The sequence below is a fragment of the Ranitomeya variabilis genome, chromosome 2 (assembly GCF_051348905.1).
Source record: "Ranitomeya variabilis isolate aRanVar5 chromosome 2, aRanVar5.hap1, whole genome shotgun sequence".
NCBI classification, from domain to species: domain Eukaryota; kingdom Metazoa; phylum Chordata; class Amphibia; order Anura; family Dendrobatidae; genus Ranitomeya; species Ranitomeya variabilis.
In genome coordinates this window covers 783,309,838-783,334,256 of record NC_135233.1, presented here as the reverse complement: position 1 = coordinate 783,334,256, position 24,419 = coordinate 783,309,838, and the positions used below count along the sequence as shown (strand labels likewise).

The 24,419-nt window shown below is 45.6% G+C and overlaps 1 protein-coding gene across 2 annotated transcripts in view; it reads right to left on the bottom strand.

Annotated features, from left to right (window-relative positions):
• The window catches only part of PGM3 (phosphoglucomutase 3), a 30,567-nt gene that overhangs the window by 5,174 nt on the left and 974 nt on the right, over window positions 1–24,419 (bottom strand). For both annotated transcript variants that reach the window (XM_077289806.1, XM_077289807.1), the window contains exons 2-12: window positions 18,416–18,620; window positions 18,154–18,338; window positions 17,294–17,361; window positions 13,692–13,825; window positions 13,395–13,590; window positions 11,228–11,385; window positions 3,918–4,001; window positions 3,637–3,735; window positions 2,936–3,052; window positions 2,050–2,172; window positions 95–268 (exon numbers count right to left, since the gene is read on the bottom strand). In XM_077289806.1, coding sequence (XP_077145921.1) covers window positions 95–268; window positions 2,050–2,172; window positions 2,936–3,052; window positions 3,637–3,735; window positions 3,918–4,001; window positions 11,228–11,385; window positions 13,395–13,590; window positions 13,692–13,825; window positions 17,294–17,361; window positions 18,154–18,338; window positions 18,416–18,619 — 1,542 coding nt within the window. In that variant the 5' untranslated portion in view covers window position 18,620. The remainder of the gene's footprint in view (window positions 1–94; window positions 269–2,049; window positions 2,173–2,935; window positions 3,053–3,636; window positions 3,736–3,917; window positions 4,002–11,227; window positions 11,386–13,394; window positions 13,591–13,691; window positions 13,826–17,293; window positions 17,362–18,153; window positions 18,339–18,415; window positions 18,621–24,419) is intronic.

Genomic DNA, 24,419 nt, shown 5'->3' with positions numbered 1-24,419 from the left:
TGAGGGGTGTACTCACTTTTGTGATATACTGTACATATACACTACGACAAACACATGTATATCTTTTGTCCTTGTGTTGTTTGAAACTACTCACTTGAGTGTCCGCCTCGGCATACACACGGACTACATCCTCGGTTCCTGAAGGACGTACAAATGCTCTGGACATATTATAGCCTTTGACGAGCTCGTCAATTTTCTCCTGCAATCCTGGTGGCTTTACAGTGCGTCTCTCAGCGTCTGTTGTGTCTATTACTTTTCTATCTGCAACCTATAGAGCACAAGAAAAGCAAACATTAAAGACAGATTTCAGCTGCAGAGTACGAATGGGATTTCATACAATCCTGGTTACTATAACATCACATCTGGCTAATGCTACACAGCTAAATGATGTTGTAATATGTTACACCAGGACAATTAATTTTCAGAGTTATTGTAGGGAAATCTATAAGCCAGGCAATACTGACTCTTGACATTAGCAATCCTAAAATCAATCAATATCAACCCTTTAGAAGGGCATTTCTGCCTCACTTTAAGTAAGAAGTCAAAGTTCAAACTCCATTTGCTGACCCGTGTTCAACATGTTTGCCCCTCCTCAGTGCAATGCAGGAGAACTGGTTTGGCTGGGTGAGAGGCTTCTGATGAGGGATACGGGTTAAAATGTAGCTCTCAATTTCCAGACTCAGTGTGACCCATACACAATACTAGGTCACCATGTATGCCTCCATAGCAAGCACTACAAAAACACTGGCGAAGGCTAGGAGCTTTGATGAAAGATAGAAAAGCTTTATTTAATCACAATATAAAAAATGCTTAAAAAGACACAGACAGTATAAATAGATGTGTTATAGAAAAATTAAAGCACTCAGCACACCATTTACTTTGTATCATGACCATTATATAGGTAATGGGTGAGGACAATAGATGAAAATAATCCCTTCCCTGAATATCCTCTGTAGAGGGCACCAAGCTGGCTTCGGGAGACTTATTGGCCCCATATCAACAAATGGAGCTTCTGGTTTGGCTTCTTATCCTAGATCATGTGGCAAGAGCCCATTAATCGGTCAATATTAACTTTACGGCTATGTGCACACACTGCGGATTTTGCTGCGGATCTGCAGCTGTTTTCCATGCGTTGTACAGTACCATGTAAACGTATGGAAAACAAAATCAGCAGTGCCTATGCTGCAGAAAACAACGCATGGAAACGCAACGGTGTTTATTCCACAGCATGTCAATTCTTGGTGCGGATTCCGCAGCGGTTTACACCTGCTCCATAATAGGAATCCGCAGGTGGAATTCGCACAAAAACTGCGGCAAATCGGAGATAAATCCGGGGGTAAACCACAATGCAGTTAACCTGCGGATTTTGCAAAAATCCGCACACCAATCCACAACGTGTGCACATAGCCTTAGGACCATTCCCATTCTTCCAAAAGGTGGCACTAGAGTTCCAGTCACTTTTTCTGCTCTAAACAGACTATTTACATAATATACTTTGAAGGGACTACGCCAGAAACTCTAACCCCCACCCAAATCATTTATAATAGCGTGTAGCCTTTAAAAAAAAAATAAGCTAGTTGACCTTTATGACCCCAAGGCACTGGTCCAGCAGAGAGAGAGATCCCATTTTGAAGTTGTGTCTAGCAGTGCACATGGTGATGACTATGCCTTTCTAGCTCCTCAGTCTCATGCTGTACCTTCTCCTGGCTGATTCACAGGTCAGTGGCATAGACCAGAGATAACAACCTATCAATCATCCAGGGCAGGATGTGGCCAAGTTGGAAATACTACGTGAGGCTGAGAAGCCAGAAGGCATCATCACTTCCAAATGCACTTCCACACACAACTTTAAAACATGATCTATTGCTACCTGCTCATCTCCTTGGGACCTTAAAGGAATCACCTGGCTTAACTTTTAAAGGGTTACAAAATTATATTAATGGATTAGGGGCTGGGGTAAAACTTTCTGACCAGTTCCCTTTAAAGCACATGCAACTAATAAGCCTTGGGTGTGAACTACTGTATAGTGATCTTATCACCACAACTAACCTTTACTTTCAGCTGGCGATTTGGAAGGTCGGTGTAAATTTCATTCCACTTCTGTACAGTAAAGCTCTTGAGGGATAGGATGGCTTCGATGAGCAGCATATCAGAGATGGCATCTCCCACCGTCTGGAGGCACAAGATTTCATGAAAACACAGTAAGGTCTACAGTTAAAGAGGTTCCTTTATTTTCTAGCATGCAATACTTAGTGGGACAGTGGGCAGTGGTGGGACAGTGGGCAGTGGTGAGACAGTGGGCAGTGGTGAGACAGTGGGCAGTGGTGAGACAGTGGGCAGTGGTGAGACAGTGGGCAGTGGTGAGACAGTGGGCAGTGGTGAGACAGTGGGCAGTGGTGACACAGTGGGCAGTGGGCAGTGGTGTGACACAGTGGGCAGTGGTGTGACACAGTGGGCAGTGGTGTGACACAGTGGGCAGTGGTGTGACACAGTGGGCAGTGGTGTGACACAGTGGGCAGTGGTGTGACACAGTGGGCAGTGGTGTGACACAGTGGGCAGTGGTGTGACACAGTGGGCAGTGGTGTGACACAGTGGGCAGTGGTGTGACACAGTGGGCAGTGGTGTGACACAGTGGGCAGTGGTGTGACAGTGGGCAGTGGTGTGACAGTGGGCAGTGGTGTGACAGTGGGCAGTGGTGTGACACAGTGGGCAGTGGTGTGACACAGTGGGCAGTGGTGTGACACAGTGGGCAGTGGTGACACAGTGGGCAGTGGTGTGACACTACGATCTTTCTGGACATGAAGAACAATTACCTCTGGCAACTTCACTTTTCTCATTTGTTGCTTACTTGCAGTAAGCATATGGTGGGTCAGCTTTGTGTGACTGGACTCCACTGTTGTCTACGAGAGTGAAATGCCAGTACTCCATTTCTTACCTGATTAATGAGACTGATGACATTCGCAAGCATCTGAACAGCTTTTCGGGCTTCTTCAGTGGTCCCTGCATTGATCAGCTGCGCAATCTGTTCTTCGGCAGCTTTACTAAAAAGAACCTGTCAATTACAATGGTGGATTACTACAACTGGACTGCAGCAATTGTATTGAGATCTTAAGGTGGCCGAAGACTCAACAGCCATCAGACAACAGTTTCATCCAGACCACCCTATACACATGCACGTTTCATTTATCTGAGTGTCCATGAATTCAAAATTGGAGGAAGGTAAGTAAGCCGCTGCCAGACAGTCATGAGAACAAAGGGGATCAATCTTGTCCTCTTTTTCCCCAACATTGGCCAAATATTGGTGGACTATGAAATACACAGGTTTGGCTGGTCAGCAGAGGTTGGTAGGCTCAGCCGATACTAATCTTATGTCTATCGCTATCTTTAACTGCATAAAATTAAAAGTGCTTTTAAATGGCAGAAAATATGTTCCCCAACCATAAGGAGATTATGGAAGGTCTGCGGCTCACAGCTTCCCACAACTAGCAGTTATATCCCAAAGCGATCAAAATTAAAAGTGGGTCACAGTTCTCCTAGATTATGGCTTTGGCTACAAATTAGAATTGCGCCCATCAATATTTAGTGACTCCTTAAGCAGGACTGGCACAATATGACCTTATGTATCATTAAACTTACTGTTCCATGACCGTTTGCTTCAAAGTAAACTCCAATATCAAACTCTTGTGCTTTATGATGTAGATGCTTAACACCAGTTTTTGCGCAGTATACAGGAACCTGTAAAGTTAAAAATGTGATTAGAACCTACATATAAACTGTCCCAATACTTACTAAAGGAGCTACCATATATAATATATATTTATTTTATATTTTCCCATGCGGTCAATTTAGTGCTTAACTAGTTCTCTTTGTAATAACACTGAACATCAGCAATCAATAAAGTGTGAAAATACAATGACCTTCATAACGTCCTCCAAGTACCGAGTGGAGCTTCCATTGGCGTAGGCCGTTTGTACAACTGCCATACTGAGCTTTAAATCAACCTGCAATAAGAAATCCCATAATATTATAATGAGTATGTAACTGAACATTGGGTAATAACATATACAGGAAGCAGGATGTCACTCTTTATACTCTAGAACAGCAAAATAGTGTAAATGTCCTTCAGTATTAGAATTAATACATTAGTCTACTAACTAGAGAGCACATGCATTTCGCTATTGGCCACGTAAAGTGCCATACACCTATGTATAGGGGGGCCTTTTCACACACCCGTACATACCAGATTATACTGTCAGCATCCTATATTATGATACTGGTAGTGACGGAGCCAAATTTTCGTAAATCGGACCACTCACTTTATGTGGTAATAGCTCTGGAACGCTTCAACAGAACCCACTGATTCCGAGAATGTTTTTTTGTGACACATTATACTTTATGTTAGTGGTAAATTTTGGTTGATATGATTTGTGTATATTTATGAAAATATTGAAAATTTCACAATTTTCAAACTTTACATTTTTATGCCTTAAATTCAGAGAGTTATACCACACAAAATAGTAACTAAATAACACTTCCTACATGTCCACTTTACATCAGCATCATTTTTGAAACTTTTTTTTTGTTAGGAAGTTAGAAGGGTTCAAAGTCGATAAGCAATTTCTCATTTTTCCAACAAAATTTACAAAACCATTTTCTTTTTTTAGGCACCACATCACAGGTGAAGTGATTTTGGAACAAATGGCAGGGCTCGGAACGGAAGGAGCAATATTTGAATTTTGGAACACAAATTTGGCTGAAAGATGGCAGGCACCATGTCACATTTGCAAAGCCCCTAAGGTGCCCAAACAGCAGAAACCCCCCACAACTGACCCCATTTTGGAACTTACACACCTCAAGGATTTTATCCAGGGGTATAGTGAGCATTTTGAACCCACAGGTACAACACAGAATTTGATAACATTAGGATAACATTAGATCGTCATATTGAATATAGTATGAAAGCTGTGGTAGAACAAAAAGCGCACAAGACCATCGGGTGATACCCTTTTAACTACAAAGGAAAGTAAAAGGAAGATGCTCACCTGCGCTGGTTGTGAGCAGGCACAACCCTTATGAACACCTGATGATATCAGGTGCTGCTGCCTCGTGGTGGGGGATGATCTCCTCAAGGATAGTTGACAAGTTGACAGCCTGATATTGTGTTATCATCCAAACTGGTCATATTGAATATATCATTAGTGTTGAGCAAGTGTTCGCAACTGGAGACAGCATCAGGTATGCACCGAATATTGTGAGTGCTCAAGTGACATGCTCGAGTCCCTGTCCCACTTGTGTTCGACATCCAAAAAACATGCGAGGATTGCCGTGTACGTTTTGGCTAACAGCTGCGACACATGCGGGGCAGAGACTCAAGCATGTCGCTGGAGCACCCGCGATACTCAGTGTCTACCCGAGCACCCAATGCAAACTCAAGCAGCGAGCACTTGCACTCAACACTAGTCATCATAATTTTTTTTTCAAGTTTTGAAAAAACCCTAACCCTAAGCTTAACCAGTCTAAGAAGAAAAGTCTGCAGACTGCCAAATCATGACAGTGTGCAATGAACACACTGTCACGATTTCATGTGCGGGTGGATGGTCATGTGCCAACTAGATTCTCCTCCACTTCTCAATGTTCCAGCAGAGGAAAGTCTAGTCAGCACATGTGCAAATTGCATATACGGACACCCACGTGACTGTCCATCCACATAGGGAATACAGTAGAATCATGAGTGCGCAGCACACTGCACAGTTAAGATTCAACAGTCTGAAGTCACAGAGCGACTGCAGAATTTACTTCTCAGACCAGACAATCCTTTTAAATGAGCTGTAAAAAAATACATAATTTTTAACGCTTATTTAAAAGGTTTGACCTGAAAACTACAAATTTTGCTCAAAATGTCACACCGTATGTGTTACTTTTGGAAAAGATGTTGTCCACTACTTGGACAACTCCTTGTCATACCTCAGGTTTGGCCGCGATAAGATAAAAAAGCCTATACTCTCCTCCCGTGCCAGCACCGTTCCAGTGGTGTCGGCATTCGCTCTCCCCGAGGCTCCCGTATGGTTGTTATGACACGTGAACCCTGCTCCCAATCAGCGCTGGCGTCACTGTCCCCACCTTCTGTCCAATTGAACATGTAGAGGAAGTGAGAGAGCAGCAACAGCCCTGACTTCCTCCATGTTCCTCCTTTTTGGAAGTGCATCTGAACAGCAAGGTGGATTGCTGTTGAGGGGAGATAGAGAGAAAAAAAAAATCTATAAATCTTCAGCACAGCGAGTGTGAGCGAGCTGAGTGTGACCTGAGCGTAAGTGTGAACGGCGGTAAGTGTGTGACTTGTGATTCAGTGACTTTGGAATCAGGGAGTTTCCAAGGGAGGAATTGCTTCTGTTTTTTTTTGTTTTTGTTTTTGTTTTTTGGTTTAATTAATACTTTGTATTTATTTTTAATTAACGTTTCTGTGTGGTGCAATCCCCATTAGGAAATGTGCTCCACAATTGTTAATGCCATCCAGTGTACATCTTGCCACATGTATGCAGTCCTTGACCAGCCGGTCGAGGGTGCATACTGCTGTGCGAGATGTGAGCACATTGTGCATTTGGAAACCCAGATACTGGATCTAAATGTGCAGCTGGCAACACTGAGATCCATAGACAATATGGAGAGGAGTCTTCTGCTCACAGAGCAGACGCTCAATGGGATAGATGAGGAGGGGGATGGTAGGATGGAGCTGCAGGACAGTGTGGCAGTTAGCTGGGTGACAGATAGAAGGCGGGGTAGAGGGAAGAGTGCCAGGGAGGCTAGTCCTGATCTGGCACACCCCAATAAGTTTGCTAAGTTGGCAGATGAGGGGGGTGCCAGTACAGGGGTAGCACTGCTGCAGCCAGGCATGTCCTCTGAAAGCCGGAGGAGTGACTGCTCCAGTAAGGAGGGAAAAAGGAGAGCAGGGCAGGCCAGACAGGTGCTGGTAGTGGGGGACTCAATTATTAGGGGAACAGATAGGGCAATCTGTCACAAAGACAGGGATCAATATAGAAGAAATGACGTGCACTCTGAATTAAATGAGGAAGGTGCTGGTTGAACTTGGAGAAATCCAGACCATTCAAAAATTGAAGAAAACAACCGCACTCAATTTGTATATTTGCATTATGAATGTGAAGAGTCTTTTAATAGGAACACCACAGTGATACAGATAGTAGCTGAGGTTGTTTTCTACAAAGACAGGGATCGTCGGACGGTGTGCTGCCTACCTGGCGCTCGAGTCCGACACATCGCTGATCGGGTGGACAGATTACTGGGAGGGGCTGGTGAGGACCCAGCGGTCATGGTGCACATTGGCACAAATGACAAAGTTAGAGGTAGGTGGAAGGTCCTTAAAGATGATTTCAGGGAATTAGGCTGCAAGCTGAAAGCAAGGACCTCCAACGTGGTATTTTCCGAAATACTGCCTGTACCACGTGCCACGCCAGAGAGGCAACGGGAGATTAGGGAGGTTAATAAGTGGCTCAAGAACTGGTGTAGGAAGGAGGGGTTTGGGTTCCTGCAGAACTGGGCCGACTTCTCAGTTGGCTACAGGCTCTACGCTAGGGACGGGCTGCACCTCAATGGGGAAGGTGCAGCTGTGCTGGGGGAGAAAATGGTTAGAAGGTTGGAGGAGTGTTTAAACTAGGGATTGGGGGGGAGGGTATTCATTTTATAGGAGGGGAAGATAGTGTAGATAGAGACCTGGGCACAAATAAGGAAGTTGGGGGTGGCGGTGGCATGGGGGGTGGGGTTAGAACAGTTAATAATTTAAGAAAGAATAGAGGTACAGAGAGTAACATCAAGTGCATGTATACTAATGCCAGAAGCCACGCCAACAAAATGGACGAATTAGAACTAATGTTGTTGGAGCATAATTATGACATGGTGGGGATATCTGAGACGTGGCTGGATGAGAGCCATGACTGGGCTGTTAACTTGCAGGGCTATAGCCTGTTCAGAAATGACCGTACAGATAAGCGAGGGGGTGGGGTGTGTCTATATGTAAAATCTTCCTTAAAACCCATCCTGCGTGATAATATAGGTGAATTTAATGAAAATGTAGAGTCCCTGTGGGTGGAGATAAGGGGAGGGGGAAAAAATAATAAATTACTGATAGGGGTTTGTTATAAATCTCCAAAACTAATGGAAGCAATGGAGAATATCCTCGTAAAGCAAATAGATGAAGCTGCGACTCAAGGAGAAGTCATTATTATGGGGGACTTCAACTACCCTGAAATAGATTGGGGAACAGAAACCTGCAGTTCCAGTAAAGGTAATCGATTTTTGACAACTATGAGAGACAATTACCTTTCACAACTGGTTCAGGACCCAACAAGGAGGGGGGCACTGCTAGACCTAATATTAACCAACAGGCCAGACCGCATAGCAAATATAAGGGTTGGGGGTCACTTGGGGAATAGTGATCACAAAATAATAAGTTTTCATGTAACCTTTAATAAGATGGGTAGTAGGGGGGTGACAAGGACACTAAACTTCAGGAGGGCAAATTTCCAACGGATGAGAGAGGATCTTGGTGCAATTAACTGGGACGATATCCTGAGACACAAAAATACACAAAGAAAATGGGAGACATTTATTAGCATCCTGGATAGGACCTGTGCACAGTATATACCGTATGGGAATAAACATACTAGAAATAGGAGGAAACCAATATGGCTAAATAGAGCTGTAAGGGGCGCAATAAGGGACAAAAAGAAAGCATTTAGAGAATTAAAGGAAGTAGGTAGTGAGGAGGCATTACATAAATACAGAAAATTAAATAAATTCTGTAAAAAGCAAATCAAGGCAGCAAAGATTGAGACAGAGAGACTCATTGCCAGAGAGCGTAAAAATAATCCCAAAATATTCTTTAACTATATAAATAGTAAGAAACTAAAAAATGACAGTGTTGGCCCCCTTAAAAATAGTCTGGGTGAAATGGTGGATGAGGATGAGGAAAAAGCCAATATGCTAAATGACTTTTTTTCATCAGTATTTACAAAAGAAAATCCCATGGCAGCCAATATGACTAGTGATAAAAATTCCCCATTAAATGTCACCTGCTTAACCCAGCAGGAAGTACAGCGGCGGCTAAAAATAACTAAAATTGACAAATCTCCGGGCCCGGATGGGATACATCCCCGAGTACTGCAGGAACTAAGTACAGTCATTGATAGACCATTATTTTTAATCTTTAAAGACTCCATAATAACAGGGTCTGTACCACAGGACTGGCGTATAGCAAATGTGGTGCCAATATTCAAAAAAGGGGCAAAAACTGAACTCGGTAATTATAGGCCAGTAAGCTTAACCTCTACTGTGGGTAAAATCCTGGAGGGCATTCTAAGGGATGCTATACTGGAGTATCTGAAGAGGAATAACCTCATGATCCAGTATCAGCATGGGTTTACTAGGGGCCGTTCATGTCAGACTAATTTGATCAGCTTCTATGAAGAGGTAAGTTCCGGACTGGACCAAGGGAACCCAGTGGACGTAGTATATATGGACTTTTCCAAAGCTTTTGATACGGTGCCACACAAAAGGTTGTTACATAAAATGAGAGTAATGGGGATAGGGGAAAATATGTGTAAGTGGGTTGAGAGCTGGCTCAGGGATAGGAAACAAAGGGTGGTTATTAATGGAGCACACTCGGACTGGGTCACGGTTAGCAGTGGGGTACCACAGGGGTCAGTATTGGGCCCTCTTCTTTTTAACATATTTATTAATGACCTTGTAGGGGGCATTCAGAGTAGAATTTCAATATTTGCAGATGACACTAAACTCTGCAGGGTAATCAATACAGGGGAGGACAATTTTATATTACAGGATGATTTATGTAAACTAGAAGCTTGGGCTGATAAATGGCAAATGAGCATTAATGGGGATAAATGTAAGGTCATGCACTTGGGTAGAAGTAATAAGATGTATAACTATGTGCTTAATTCTAAAACTCTGGGCAAAACCGTCAATGAAAAAGACCTGGGTGTATGGGTGGATGACAAACTCATATTCAGTGGCCAGTGTCAGGCAGCTGCTACAAAGGCAAATAAAATAATGGGATGTATTAAAAGAGGCATAGATGCTCATGAGGAGAACATAATTTTACCTCTATACAAGTCACTAGTTCGACCACACTTAGAATACTGTGCACAGTTCTGGTCTCCGGTGTATAAGAAAGACATAGCTGAACTGGAGCGGGTGCAGAGAAGAGCGACCAAGGTTATTAGAGGACTGGGGGGTCTGCCATACCAAGATAGGTTATTACACTTGGGGCTATTTAGTTTGGAAAAACGAAGACTAAGGGGTGATCTTATTTTAATGTATAAATATATGAGGGGACAGTACAAAGACCTTTCTGATGATCTTTTTAATCATAGACCTGAGACAGGGACAAGGGGGCATCCTCTACGTCTGGAGGAAAGAAGGTTTAAGCATAATAACAGACGCGGATTCTTTACTGTAAGAGCAGTGAGACTATGGAACTCTCTGCCGTATGATGTTGTGATGAGTGACTCATTGCTTCAATTTAAGAGGGGACTGGATACCTTTCTGGAAAAGTATAATATTACAGGGTATAAATATTAGATTCCTTGACAAGGCGTTGATCCAGGGAACTAGTCTGATTGCCGTATGTGGAGTCGGGAAGGAATTTTTTTCCCCATGGTGGAGTTACTCTTTGCCACATGGGGTTTTTTTGCCTTCCCCTGGATCAACATGTTAGGGCATGTTAGGTTAGGCTATGGGTTGAACTAGATGGACTTACAGTCTTCCTTCAACCTTAATAACTATGTAACTATGTAACTATGTTCAGCTCAACAGAAGGCGAGGACCGTGGAAGTGAGTATAGGCTTTTTTATTTCATTAGGTCCAAACAATTAAATCATTAAGGGGTTGTCCTAGTAGTGGACAACTCCTTTAATGCCTGATTCATAAAGAAGGACGTTCATGAAGGTCTTGAAGAAGGAGAATGCTGGAATCAGAGGTGCCTGATTCATTAAGAGGTGTTCAGTCCAAGCTCCACCCATTTTGACGGAGCCAGGTGAGACTACCGTAGCATAAAAATGCAACATTTTTGTACAACTGTGTGTGGTGCACAAAGTTTGTGATTTTTCAAAGCCATTTACACCAGAATCCTGGCATAAAAATCTTGATGAACAGGGGTCTAAGTGCGCCCGTCTTTCACATATGATACGGACTAAGTCACCTTTACTAAGAGTTCTTTGATAAAAGTGCTGATCAGTGTGGCAATCTTATCCCCATCTAGAAGGTGGAAGCGATCCTCGCTGTCCTTGTAGTAGTAAACAATGCGGTCAGCATCACCATCAAATGAACAGCATCGCTCTCCGGGCCTCACATCAATACCTGCAGACACAGGAAGAGGAAAAAGAGAAACTCAGACTCAAGGTGCTGGTGAGAAGCAAGTGTACTTGGCAAGAACGATATACAGCTTATCCTACAGGATGCCATATGTGGGCCATACAAACACCACTAATATTCAGGGCAAATATAAACAGCAAGTTCACAAAATATGTGACACGTGTAATGTAGGTTTCAACAATCTCCTGTCATGATGAGTAAAAATTTCCCTTATTCATAGAATAAGATAGCATAGCGTGCAAGGGCTATGGGCCACCTACTTGTTGTGTATCTAAGCGGTCCTCACAGTTTTTAAATAAATGTAATAAAGAGAAAAATGTCCTCCTTATTAGTCGGTGCCGTAAAGTTCCTACTACTTGTAGATACCAATTATAAGCACTCTGCTGGTTGATTTGATTTGCTGAGAAGTCCCCAAATATCAGTTTCTGAAGTAGATGAATGCTGTACCTGTACGACACCGCCACGCTGAATAGAAGGTTCTACAATAGGAAATGTGTAAAAGATGAATTTTCATAGTCTCATCTCGAATGAAGAGATAATGCCACTGCAGAGTTTTCCACTCTGTCCATTTATGCAATATTGTGAAATATATTGATACATAATTTGACAGATTGGTCATTCGGGTGTCCGGTAAAGTTTAGGGACACCTCAATCTCAAGCCCCCCACAACAAAGTGTTTGAAGGAAACCCAGAGGACGTCATGTTATCTCAAGACTAGAGATGGGCAAACCAGAACAGTAAAGTTCGGCGTCCGTACCAAAGACCTACTGTTCGGGCACAATGAGAAAAAGCATCACGGTGCAGACGTGAGTTCACCGCAGTTCATTGGGAGAAATTTCTCACAGTGAACTGCGGTGAACTTTCTGAGCTTACCGCTGTACAGTTAAGACTTTCTCACTGTGCTTGCGAGCATCTCACTGAGGTCTCCGCAGTTCAGGGGTCCGGCTGGGAAAGCAGCCTCAGTGACCAGTGGTAACCTCAATTAAGTCGTCGCTAGCGACTGATGCTGCGCTCACAGCAGTGCATTCTCCCAGTGGTTCTCATCCTGGACAGTCGCAACATGGCACCGTCTGGGTTGATAACTGTTTATCCCCAGACATGGATTACGGCGTGGGACAAAACGACGGACAGGTGAAGGATATGGTTGTGGTTTTTAGTTTTGTTTTATTACAGGAGACTATGGCGTCAATGGAATGGGCGATGATGTATGGTTTAATTTAGAATCATTAAAGGAGTCTGTGTCATTCTTTCAATTAAAGGACTTTATTCGGGCTGTGTCATTATTTACCATACAACTATATGAGTAGTACTCGAGAGGTGTCTTATAGACACCTCTCCATTACTAACCCGTGGGCTTGATGTCACCTGACAATAGAAAGGTGACATCAACCCCACAAATATGAACCCCACTTGCCACCGCTACAAGGCAAGTGGGAAGAGCTGGGCAAAGCACCAACGGCTGTGGGCTGCTATTTTTAGAATGGGGTGGGGGTGAAAGCCAATATCCATGGCCCCTTACAAGCTTGAGAATACCAGCCCCCAGCTGTCTGCTTTAGCAAGGCTGGTTATCAAAAATACAGGGGAACCCACTTTTTTTTTTCTTTAAATTTTTTATTTAGAATGCAGGCTGATGAATACTCCCATCAGCCGCTGCCTGCTCTCACTGTTATTAGCAGCAGCAGGCTAGGCTGATGGAAGCAGTAGTGTCCCATCAGCTGACGTCAGTGACCGGAGTTAAACTTTTTACCTCCGATCACAGCTGCGGGCTCACGCTGTCATTTGACAGAGTGGGAACCACAGCTGCCTGACCGGCGGTAATAATTTTACCACTGATCATAATCTCTGGTTCCTGCGCTGCCATGGACATCACAGTGTGGCAAACACTGATGTTCGGGCACCACATTCAAGTGAATGGAGTCCGGGTACTGTTCTGGTACCCAAAATTTGTTTGTTTTTTAACTGCTCCGCCCATCTTTACTCAAGATCACATTTACCTTCGGGAAGTTTTTGCTGAACCTTCACATAGTCTGCTCCGCACATGTGGTTTAATCTCCCATTGGAGCCATCATTGAACAGCTGTAGGGGAAGCATGGACTGAAGATGCGGCTCAATCTCCTTTATCTTCAAGGCACCGATGCCATTGGCCCCATCTATGCTCAAGCACTTCTTTTCTGATTCACAGTCAGGAGACTAATGAGAGACAAAAATATGTTATTTCATTAGAGGCTATACGTCAGCATTTCTGTAAATTGTATTCTTAATATAAAGTTCTGATGAATGGTTTGTGGCACCTGTTTGACTAACTCAATAAACGCTTTGGACAGTTTTTGGTAGTATCCTTCAACAGTCGGCTCCCCGTATCTTCCATCTGTATTGCGGCAGCACACAATGTAGTGTAGCTGTGGTGTGGTCACCAGGCCATAATCTGCAAACACAACATTAATAGCACTGAGTGCTGCAAAAATCCAGTGGTGCATTGTAAATGTTCATTAGGTCCCTCACAATAACAGAGCTGCGCTTTAACGCTTAACTGTTCTTCCATCCAAAACCTATGGAAAGCAGTATCTTCCTTACCTTACACCCTACAAGTTAGAACTGCTTTTGGTTTATATACCAGTCTAATATGTCCAGGAACTGTTATTTCTCATGCTCAGCAACTTGCCATCCACACTTCTTGAGTGAGAGCTTCCTCTTCTTCAGCATTCTGCCAGCACTACAGGTGCAGGAACCTCCTTTACCACTTCCCAGGATGCACTGTTCAAGCCATTGTCCAATGCCTTCCTTTCCCAGAACTGGTCTCTCAGCCAGTATGCAGTTTGATGTGACTACACGGATTTGTCAACAACCTGTATTAGCCTTCACACTAATGTAACAAGTTATCCATAGCAAATCTTGAAAGTGTGTCCGGCAAATAGTAAAGCATAAATAGGAGTCACCTGAACCCTCCTTCCTATCATTTTAGCACACTACATAGCTTTCCCATCTACAGCTATGCCTTTTACTTGCAGGAGAAATTGCCCCACCTCGCTTTTCTTCCTCTAGGCCATGAACATTTAGTACTGAACCCTCAGTCACTACATCTCTTAGGCCATGTTCACACTTTGCGGGTTTTACCGCGGATCCGCTGCGATTTTGATGCTGCATGTAAACCGTATAGAAACCGCAAACCGCTGTGCACATGCTGCGGGAAAAAACGCGCAGAAACGCAGCGGTTTACAACCCGCAGCATGTCACTTCTTTGTGCAGAATCGCAGCGATTCTGCACACATAGAAATGCATTGATCCGCTTACTTCCCGCATGGGGCTGTGTCCACAATGCGGGAAGTAAGCGGCTAATGTGCGGGTGGTACCCGGGGTGGAGGAGAGGAGACTCTCCTCCAGGCCCTGGGAAACACATTTGTGGTAAAAAAAAAAGAATAAAAATAAAAAATAATGATATACTCACCTCTCAGCGCTGCACGCGGCCGTCCGGTCTCAGGTTTGCTGTGCGAGCAGGACCTGCGGTGACGTCGCGGTCACATGACCGTGATGACGCCGCGGTCACATGACCGTGACGTCACGAAGGTCCTGCTCGCACAGCATCTTTGGAAACGGACCGCCGCGTGCAGCGCCGAGGAGATCGGGACGTCAGAGGGGGTGAGTATTTTTTTTTTATTTTTAACATTTAACATTTTTAACATTACTATTGATGCTGCATATGCAGCATCAATAGTAAAACCAAAGCCCGCAGCGGAAACTGCAAGACAAAACGTGATAAATCTGCAGGGATAACCGCTGCGGTTTTGCCCTGCAGATTTATCAAATCCGCTGGGGGAGAACCCACAGGGACCCGAACCTACGTGTGCACATAGCCTAACCTTTAGGCTAAAGGGGTTTTCCCATCCCCAAAATCCTATCCCAATATTTAGAAGGTATAATAATAATAATATTAGTAAACGCCTCCAATTAGAAACGTAGTATAGTTCTTCTGATTGTCTACGTCTCTTTCCTCATGCGCAGGCATTGCTGGACCTTAGAGTATCCATGGTTACGACCACTAACAACTAACTGTCACTGTATCAATGGTTATAACCATAGATACCCAAGGTCCTGCAATACCTGCACATGAGGAAAGAGACATAGAGAATCAGAAAAACTATACTACATTTCTAATTGGAGGTATTTGCCAATATTATTATTATACCTACTACATATTGGGATAGGATCTTGGAGATGGGAATACTCCTTTAAAGGGAACCTGTCACCCCGTTTTTTGAAGATGAGCTAAAAATAGCGTTAAATAGGGGCAGAGCTGGGCGTTGCATTAGTGTCTTTGTGTGCCTTTATTACCCACCTATGCTGCTGAAATACCTTTGTAAAGTCGCCGTTTTCTGCTGTCACTCACGCTGGTCTGGTCCTATGGGCGTGGTGACAGCGCTGTTTCTCCCCCAGAATCCTGCTCATCATTACGTTGGTGGCGTAGTGGTGTGCGCATATCCAACAGAGAATATCCACTGCCCAGGAGATGTAAAACAGCGCGATCTGCGCTATTCAGCCGTTTACCGGTGGGCGCGGCCATCTTTCTGTGGCCGCGCGTGCGCAGATGGAGCGCTCTGCTGCCCGGGGCTTCAGGAAAATGGCCGCCGCGATCTCCATCTGCGCACGCGCGGAATCCCGCGGCCATTTTCCTGAAGTCCCGGGCAGCAGAGCGCTCCATCTGCGCACGCGCGGCCACAGGAAAGATGGCCGCGCCCACCGGTAAACGGCTGAATAGCGCAGATCGCGCTCTTTTTCATCACCTAGGCAGTGGATATTCTCTGTTGGACATGCGCACACCACTACGCCACCAACGGAATGATGAGCCTGATCTGGGGTAGAAACAGCGCTGTCACCACGCCCATAGGACCAGACCAGCGTGAGTGACAGCACAAAACGGCGACTTTACAAAGGTATTTCAGCAGCATAGGTGGGTAATAAAGGCACTAATGTAACGCCCAGCTCTGCCCCTATTTAACGCTATTTTTAGCTCATCTTCAAAAAACAGGGTGACAGGTTCCCTTTAAGTTCCCATGATGAGTCTTACAATTCCAAAGAAGTAGATGGGATTTATAGAAATCTGTGCTTTTTTTTTTAATACAGCATAAACTGACCTCTGGTGCGTGTTTCAAATCCACAACATGTAAATTTCTCTTGCGGGTATGCTGAGTTTTATGTGCAGACTTTCCCCATAAAATTGCATTAGATGCAGAAATCCCGCAGGTATAAAACGCAAATAATCCTCACATGGCCGTATCAAAGGTTTGTCAAAGCCAAATACCAGAAAGTATTGAAAACTAGGAAAATGTTTAAATAAAAAAAAATGCCTGTGTATATTTGAACATTTTGTGACGAGCAGCACGGAACTTCAGGACATGCAGTCTATACAAAGACTTTCCCTAATGGCTACCTGTTAGCCATCACGTGTCCAGCGGCCCTCATCTATACAGGTCTGATCACAGCTTGTAATCACTACTTCAGACATATTAGCGCTGATCACATTTATACTCCGTACTGTAACATGAAGGCAGATTGTACAGAAATCTGCATAAATCAATCTTTTAATCTATTTTTCAGGTGGAAGCGCTGGTTTATTTAGATTTATTTAAAAGATTATGTGCCAAGAGGAGGTAAAAAACAAAAACAGCGTCGTGAGCATGATTAAAAAACACATGTAAAAAATAGCACTCAAAAACACTGAAAACAATGCATGTAGCTAAACACGTAATAAGTGGAGAAACTCATGGGAATGTCCTCCGATAATTAGACAATGTAATAAGTGGTCAGTTGACGAGTCTTGTCTCCAGAATATCTGATAATAATTCTACCAGACGCTGAGAAATATGTAGCATATAACACCGGTCAGCATTTTACGTACCTTGGTATTTGGATTCAAGAGCAGAAATTCCATCCACAACTGCAAGGGAAAGGCGGTCACTGCTAGGCCTGCAAATAGAGACATAGACATTCATGAAGAACAGCATAGCGCACAATCGCGCTGCACCGGTCTTACAGGAGTAGGAGGCATTAATGGGAGCGCGCCACTTATTGAATTCGGCATCTTTCCCAAGTGCCGTGTGCCTCCGTGCATTGTGCCAGAAATGCTCCTTCAGTCAAGGACTTGAGTAGCATTTCTGACGTACAACAGCCATCACTTTTGATTGATTTTATGGCCGTGCGTGGCCATGCCCCATCCCTCTCCATTTTCACATAGCTGATTCAAACTGGAGGGAAAACGTCAAAAGTCGCTAAGTGCTTCTGGCACAAGAACTCTGCCCTTAAGCCGATCTATTACAGTCACCGCCCTAGGTCAGGCTATCTACTAGTAATTTATAACAATGTGACAAAATAGTCACAATACTGGTTTTGCAAAAAAAAAAAGAAGAAGGACATGTTAGTCCTCATAGACATGCCCATATTAGAGCCCCATCATTTGCCGGACTGTAATGAGACAACCATGTAGGTACATGGGACTTTACTATTAGGGCAATATTATACTGAGAGCTTTTCCATACAAATCCCACATAAAAAAAATATTGTAGCTTATTAAATACCAAATGAAGCAAGTCCCAGTGACTCGACACCGCTAGGTCGCTCCTACCTCTGGGTGGAGATGTGCAACCTTCTGCCACCATACGGGAAGCGGCAGATCCAGTTAAGTGTATTGGTATCCGGATGTATTGGAAACCACAGAGCAAGTGTGGACTGAGCCGAGCCAGAGACCTTCACTGTGCTTACCGTGTATCTCTTCCGATGGCTACACACGACGCGTCCTGCATGCTGATGGACTCCTGCTTGATTATGTTCGTCAGCACCGTCTGTAATTCGTGCTCCTCAGCATTCGCCAGGTTAGTAGCATACGACTCCCATTCCTGAACAAGCATTTCTCCCATAGGATCCACTAGCTTTACCCCATTATCTTCCTAGGTAAGAACGGTTCAGTGATGTCATCGGGTACACCATGATGTCAGAAAACAAAACATAAGCCATTTCCACTAACCTCAGGGTTGTGAGAGGCAGTGACCATAACTCCAATAACAGCCTTGGTCTTCTTTGACCTTAGCACAGCTAGTAAGCCCATGCGGTACATAACATGTTCCAGATGTTCTGCTTTGGTCCGAAATCCTGCGGTGCCATACTCGAGTGTGAGTCCGGCAGGCCTGGCATGGCGGGCCGATGATCTCAGCACGGCTTCCAAATGCATCCTGAAAAATATACAGTTCATCAACAGTGTCACATAAACTTTCAGGGTATCCATTACTAGATACTAGTGGAGTCAATGAACCTTTGCCCTGGCCAAGTGTGAAAAAGAGTTAGCCAGAATGCCCGCATTAAAGCCAACACATGAGTGCAAGGTTAGACAATGCTGCTCGGAGTACACCCGGCCATACTGGCACGGATCCACACCTAGATGTAGGGTTTGTCTGTATCCTGATGGATTAGAAGGACCCAACTGTCAAGACAGCTTCATCCTTCTGATACAGAGAGCTGAGTTCTGGACGCTCCCTCACACTCCTCTGCACCTAGCATACATTCCAATGCAGGGATTGGAAAACATGTGAGCGCCCTCTAGTGGCTACGCACAAGGATCTTCCATGTAAGAGAAGAATCGTGAAGAGCGGGTACTGAGATTTACCATTCTTATACTGGAGGATCTGACCATTGTAGTATATGGAAGTTGTGGACCTTCAGAAAAGAAAGGCACAAACTTCGTCCAGGTACTCCGGTTTCCTCCCACACTCGAAAAACATAATGATAGGGAATTTAGATTGTGAGCCCCAATAGGGACAGTGACGATAGTGTCTGTAAAGCGCTGTGGAATTAATGGCGCTATATAAAAGTGAGCAAAAATAAATGTATGGCTGTCTTGTGTCCTCTTCTCATGAGTGCAAGATTCATATTCTCCACAAATGTGGAACCGCACCAATTAGATATTTATGGTATATAAAGTCAAAGATGGGAATACTGTGTGTGACAGGTGACGTCTCATGTACACCTGCTACAGAAAACATATAAAAACTTGTCCCGCAAGCAAATGCCCATCATGTCTGCATATAGACAATGCTCCGGTTACTTCTACTGGATGAAATGGAAAATCACCATCAGAGAAAAAAATACCTTACCGAGGGCCACCATCTACCAGCTGAGCAAAAACTGAACAGGGCAGATTTACTAATTACAGAAAAATTCTACTGAATTATGGAATATTTGAGGCAGAATTGCTGTCTACCAGATTTATTCATGGATGACAACACTTTCAAGAACCAGCCAATTTTTTGTTTTTGTGTTTTCATTTTTCCTCCCTTTCTTCCAAGAGCTTTTTTTTTTTTTTTTTTTTTTTTTTTTAAGCTAGCATAGCCATATGAGGATTTGATTTATGAAGGACAACTTTTTATATTTTAGTGATTTAAAAAAAATTCTGATCTTTGTAAGAAAAAAAAGTACATATTTTTGTTTGTCGCTATCTTGTGAGAGCTTTGATTTGACTTTTTTGTGTCGTTGCAGCAGTAGCTTTTATTGATACCATTTTGTTATCGCTTTTTAGGGATTTCTGAGGTAAAGGATTTTGATGACTAAGAAACGGCAGTTCTACCGCTTCAAGCTTTATTCTTCTCAGCATTTACTCTACTGTTTAGATAATGTATATTTAGATACATTGGACTTTTCCAGCGTGCCACAACTGACAAAATGCCCTGAAGCCCAGGATTAAGATGGCAGCCATGGGGCCTTCAATAGGCTCCCTACTGCCATGGTAACCCATCGACTCCCCATGACTGACAGCGACATTTTATTGGGTAAACATCAGCGATCGGAGCTAATTTTCACTTTCTCACTTTCATTTCCCCCCTTCTTCCAAGAGTCATGACTTTTTTATTTTTCTCTCCACATAGACATGAGGGCTTGTTTTTTGCGGGATGAGTGGTAATTCTGAACTACACCATTCTTTTTACCACAAAGTTAACTGGGAAAAAAAGGGTAAAAAATCCACGTGAGGTGAAACTGAGAAAAAAAAGAAAGCAATTCTAACATTATTTTTTGGAAATTGTTTCCCCCCCCACATGTACACGCAGCGCGCATCTCCCCACCAGCACACGGAGCGCACATCCCCCCCGCACTATACACAGCGTACATCCCCCGCAGTATACACAGCATACATCCCCCCCGCAGTATACACAGCATACATCCCCCCCGCACTATACACAGCATACATCCCCCCCATACTATACACAGCATACATCCCCCGCAGTATACACAGCATACATCACCCCGCACTATACGCAGCATACATTCCCCCCCCCCCCCCGCACTATACACAGCATACATCCCCCCGGCACTATACACAGCATACATCCCCCCCGTACTATACACAGCATACATCCCCCCCGTACTATACACAGCATACATCCCCCCCGCACTATACACAGCATACATCCCCCCGCACTATACACAGCATACATCCCCCCCGCACTATACACAGCATACATCCCCCCCACACTATACACAGCATACATCCCCCCCCGCACTATACACAGCATACATCCCCCCCCCGCACTATACACAGCATACATCCCCCCCCGCACTATACACAGCATACATCCCCCCCCGCACTATACACAGCATACAAATTCCCCCCCCCGCACTATACACAGCATACAAATTCCCCCCCCGCACTATACACAGCATACAAATCCCCCCCTCACTATACACAGCATACATCCCCCCCGCACTATACACAGCATACATCCCCCTGCACTATACACTGCATACATCCCCCCCGCACTATACACAGCATACATCCCCCCCCGCACTATACACAGCATACATCCCCCCCCGCACTATGCACAGCATACATCCCCCCCCCCGCACTATGCACAGCATACATCCCCCCCCCCGGCACTATACACAGCATACATCCCCCCCCCGGCACTATACACAGCATACATCCCCCCCGGCACTATACACAGCATACATCCCCCCCGGCACTATACACAGCATACATCCCCCCGGCACTATACACAGCATACATCCCCCCCCGCACTATACACAGCATACATCCCCCCCCCGCACTATGCACAGCATACATCCCCCCCCCCCGCACTATACCCAGCATACATCCCCCCCCGGCACTATACACAGCATACATCCCCCCCCCCGGCACTATACACAGCATACATCCCCCCCGGCACTATACACAGCATACATCCCCCCGGCACTATACACAGCATACATCCCCCCCCACACTATACACAGCATACATCCCCCCCCCGCACTATGCACAGCATACATCCCTGTTGTGAACTCTGTGTTCAGGCTCCCTCTTGTGGTCACTGGTGGTTTGGTGTGACTTTTGCTTTGGGCTCCCCCTGGTGGCTTTGTCTGTTATCCTGCTGGTCTCTGGCTATCAGCTGGTTCGTTATCCTCTGGGAGGTTCCTATATAGCTCTGTTTTACGTCCACTTGTTGCCGGCTGTCGATGTAATCAGTGCTACTCAGATTCCTTCTGACTACCTTGCTCCCAGTCCATCCAGGATAAGCTAAGTTTTGTTTGCTCTTTTTTTGATCAGCAGTGTTTATCATGTTTTCTGTTCCAGCTTGCTAAAATGTAATTCCCTCGCTTGCTGGTTGCTCTAGTGGGCTGAGTTTCTCCCCACACACCGTTAGTTGGTGTGTGGGTTCTTGAAATCTCAGGATGGATATTTTGTAAGGGTTTTTTATTGATCGCATAGACCCCTGCTCTATTTTCTGCTTTCTAGTACTAGTGGGCCTCTTTTGCTGAATCTGATTTCATCCCTATGTATGTGCCTTCTTCTTACTTCACCGTTAATATTTGTTGGGGGCTTCTATATCTTTGGGGATTATTTCTCTGGAGGCAAGCGAGGTCCTTCTTTCTCTTTAGGGGTAGCTAGTTCCTCAGGCTGGCTCGAGATGTCTAGGAATTATTTAGGCACGTTCACTGGCTACCTCTAGTTGTGTTGGATAGGTTCAGATTTGCGATCAGTCCAGTTACCATCTCCCTAGAGCTCGTCCTTAGTTTAATCACTTGCTGGTCTATTTGTGATCCTCAGCCACTAGGGATCATAACACATCCCCCCGCAGTATACACAGCTTACATCCCCCCGCAGTATACACAGCTTACACCCCCCCCGCACTATACGCAGCATACACCCCCCGCAGCATACATCCCCCCGCAGCATACATCCCCCCGCAGCATACATCCCCCCGCAGCATACATCCCCCCGCAGTATACATCCCCCCGCAGTATACACCCCCCGCAGTATACGCAGCATACACCCCCCGCAGTATACGCAGCATACATCCCCCCGCAGTATACGCAGCATACATCCCCCCCCGTATACGCAGCATACATCCCCCCCGCAGTATACGCAGCATACATCCCCCCCGCAGTATACGCAGCATACATCCCCCCCGCAGTATACGCAGCATACATCCCCCCCGCAGTATACGCAGCATACATCCCCCGCAGTATACACAGCATACATCCCCCACAGTATACACAGCTTACACCCCCCCGCACTATACGCAGCATACACCCCCCGCAGCATACATCCCCCCGCAGTATACACCCCCCGCAGTATACGCAGCATACATCCCCCCGCAGCATACATCCCCCCGCAGCATACATCCCCCCGCAGCATACATCCCCCCGCAGCATACATCCCCCCGCAGTATACGCAGCATACACCCCCCGCAGTATACGCAGCATACATCCCCCCGCAGTATACGCAGCATACATCCCCCCGCAGTATACGCAGCATACATCCCCCCCGCAGTATACGCAGCATACATCCCCCCCGCAGTATACGCAGCATACATCCCCCCCCGCAGTATACGCAGCATACATCCCCCCGCAGTATACGCAGCATACATCCCCCCCGCAGTATACGCAGCATACATCCCCCCCGCAGTATACGCAGCATACATCCCCCCCGCAGTATACGCAGCATACATCCCCCGCAGTATACACAGCTTACACCCCCCCCGCACTATACGCAGCATACACCCCCCGCAGTATACACCCCCCGCAGTATACGCAGCATACATCCCCCCCGCAGTATACGCAGCATACATCCCCCCGCAGTATACGCAGCATACATCCCCCCCGCAGTATACGCAGCATACATCCCCCCCGCAGTATACGCAGCATACATCCCCCCCGCAGTATACGCAGCATACATCCCCCCCGCAGTATACATCCCCCCCGCAGTATACGCAGCATACATCCCCCCGCAGTATACGCAGCATACATCCCCCCGCAGTATACGCAGCATACATCCCCCCGCAGTATACGCAGCATACATCCCCCCGCAGTATACGCAGCATACATCCCCCCCGAAGTATACGCAGCATACATCCCCCCCGCAGTATACGCAGCATACATCCCCCCCGCAGTATACGCAGCATACATCCCCCCCGCAGTATACGCAGCATACATCCCCCCGCAGTATACGCAGCATACATCCCCCCCGCAGTATACGCAGCATACATCCCCCCGCAGTATACGCAGCATACATCCCCCCGCAGTATACGCAGCATACATCCCCCCGCAGTATACGCAGCATACATCCCCCCGCAGTATACGCAGCATACATCCCCCCGCAGTATACGCAGCATACATCCCCCCGCAGTATACGCAGCATACATCCCCCCGCAGTATACGCAGCATACATCCCCCCGCAGTATACGCAGCATACATCCCCCCGCAGTATACGCAGCATACATCCCCCCGCAGTATACGCAGCATACATCCCCCCGCAGTATACGCAGCATACATCCCCCCGCAGTATACGCAGCATACATCCCCCCGCAGTATACGCAGCATACATCCCCCCGCAGTATACGCAGCATACATCCCCCCGCAGTATACGCAGCATACATCCCCCCGCAGTATACGCAGCATACATCCCCCCGCAGTATACGCAGCATACATCCCCCCGCAGTATACGCAGCATACATCCCCCCGCAGTATACGCAGCATACATCCCC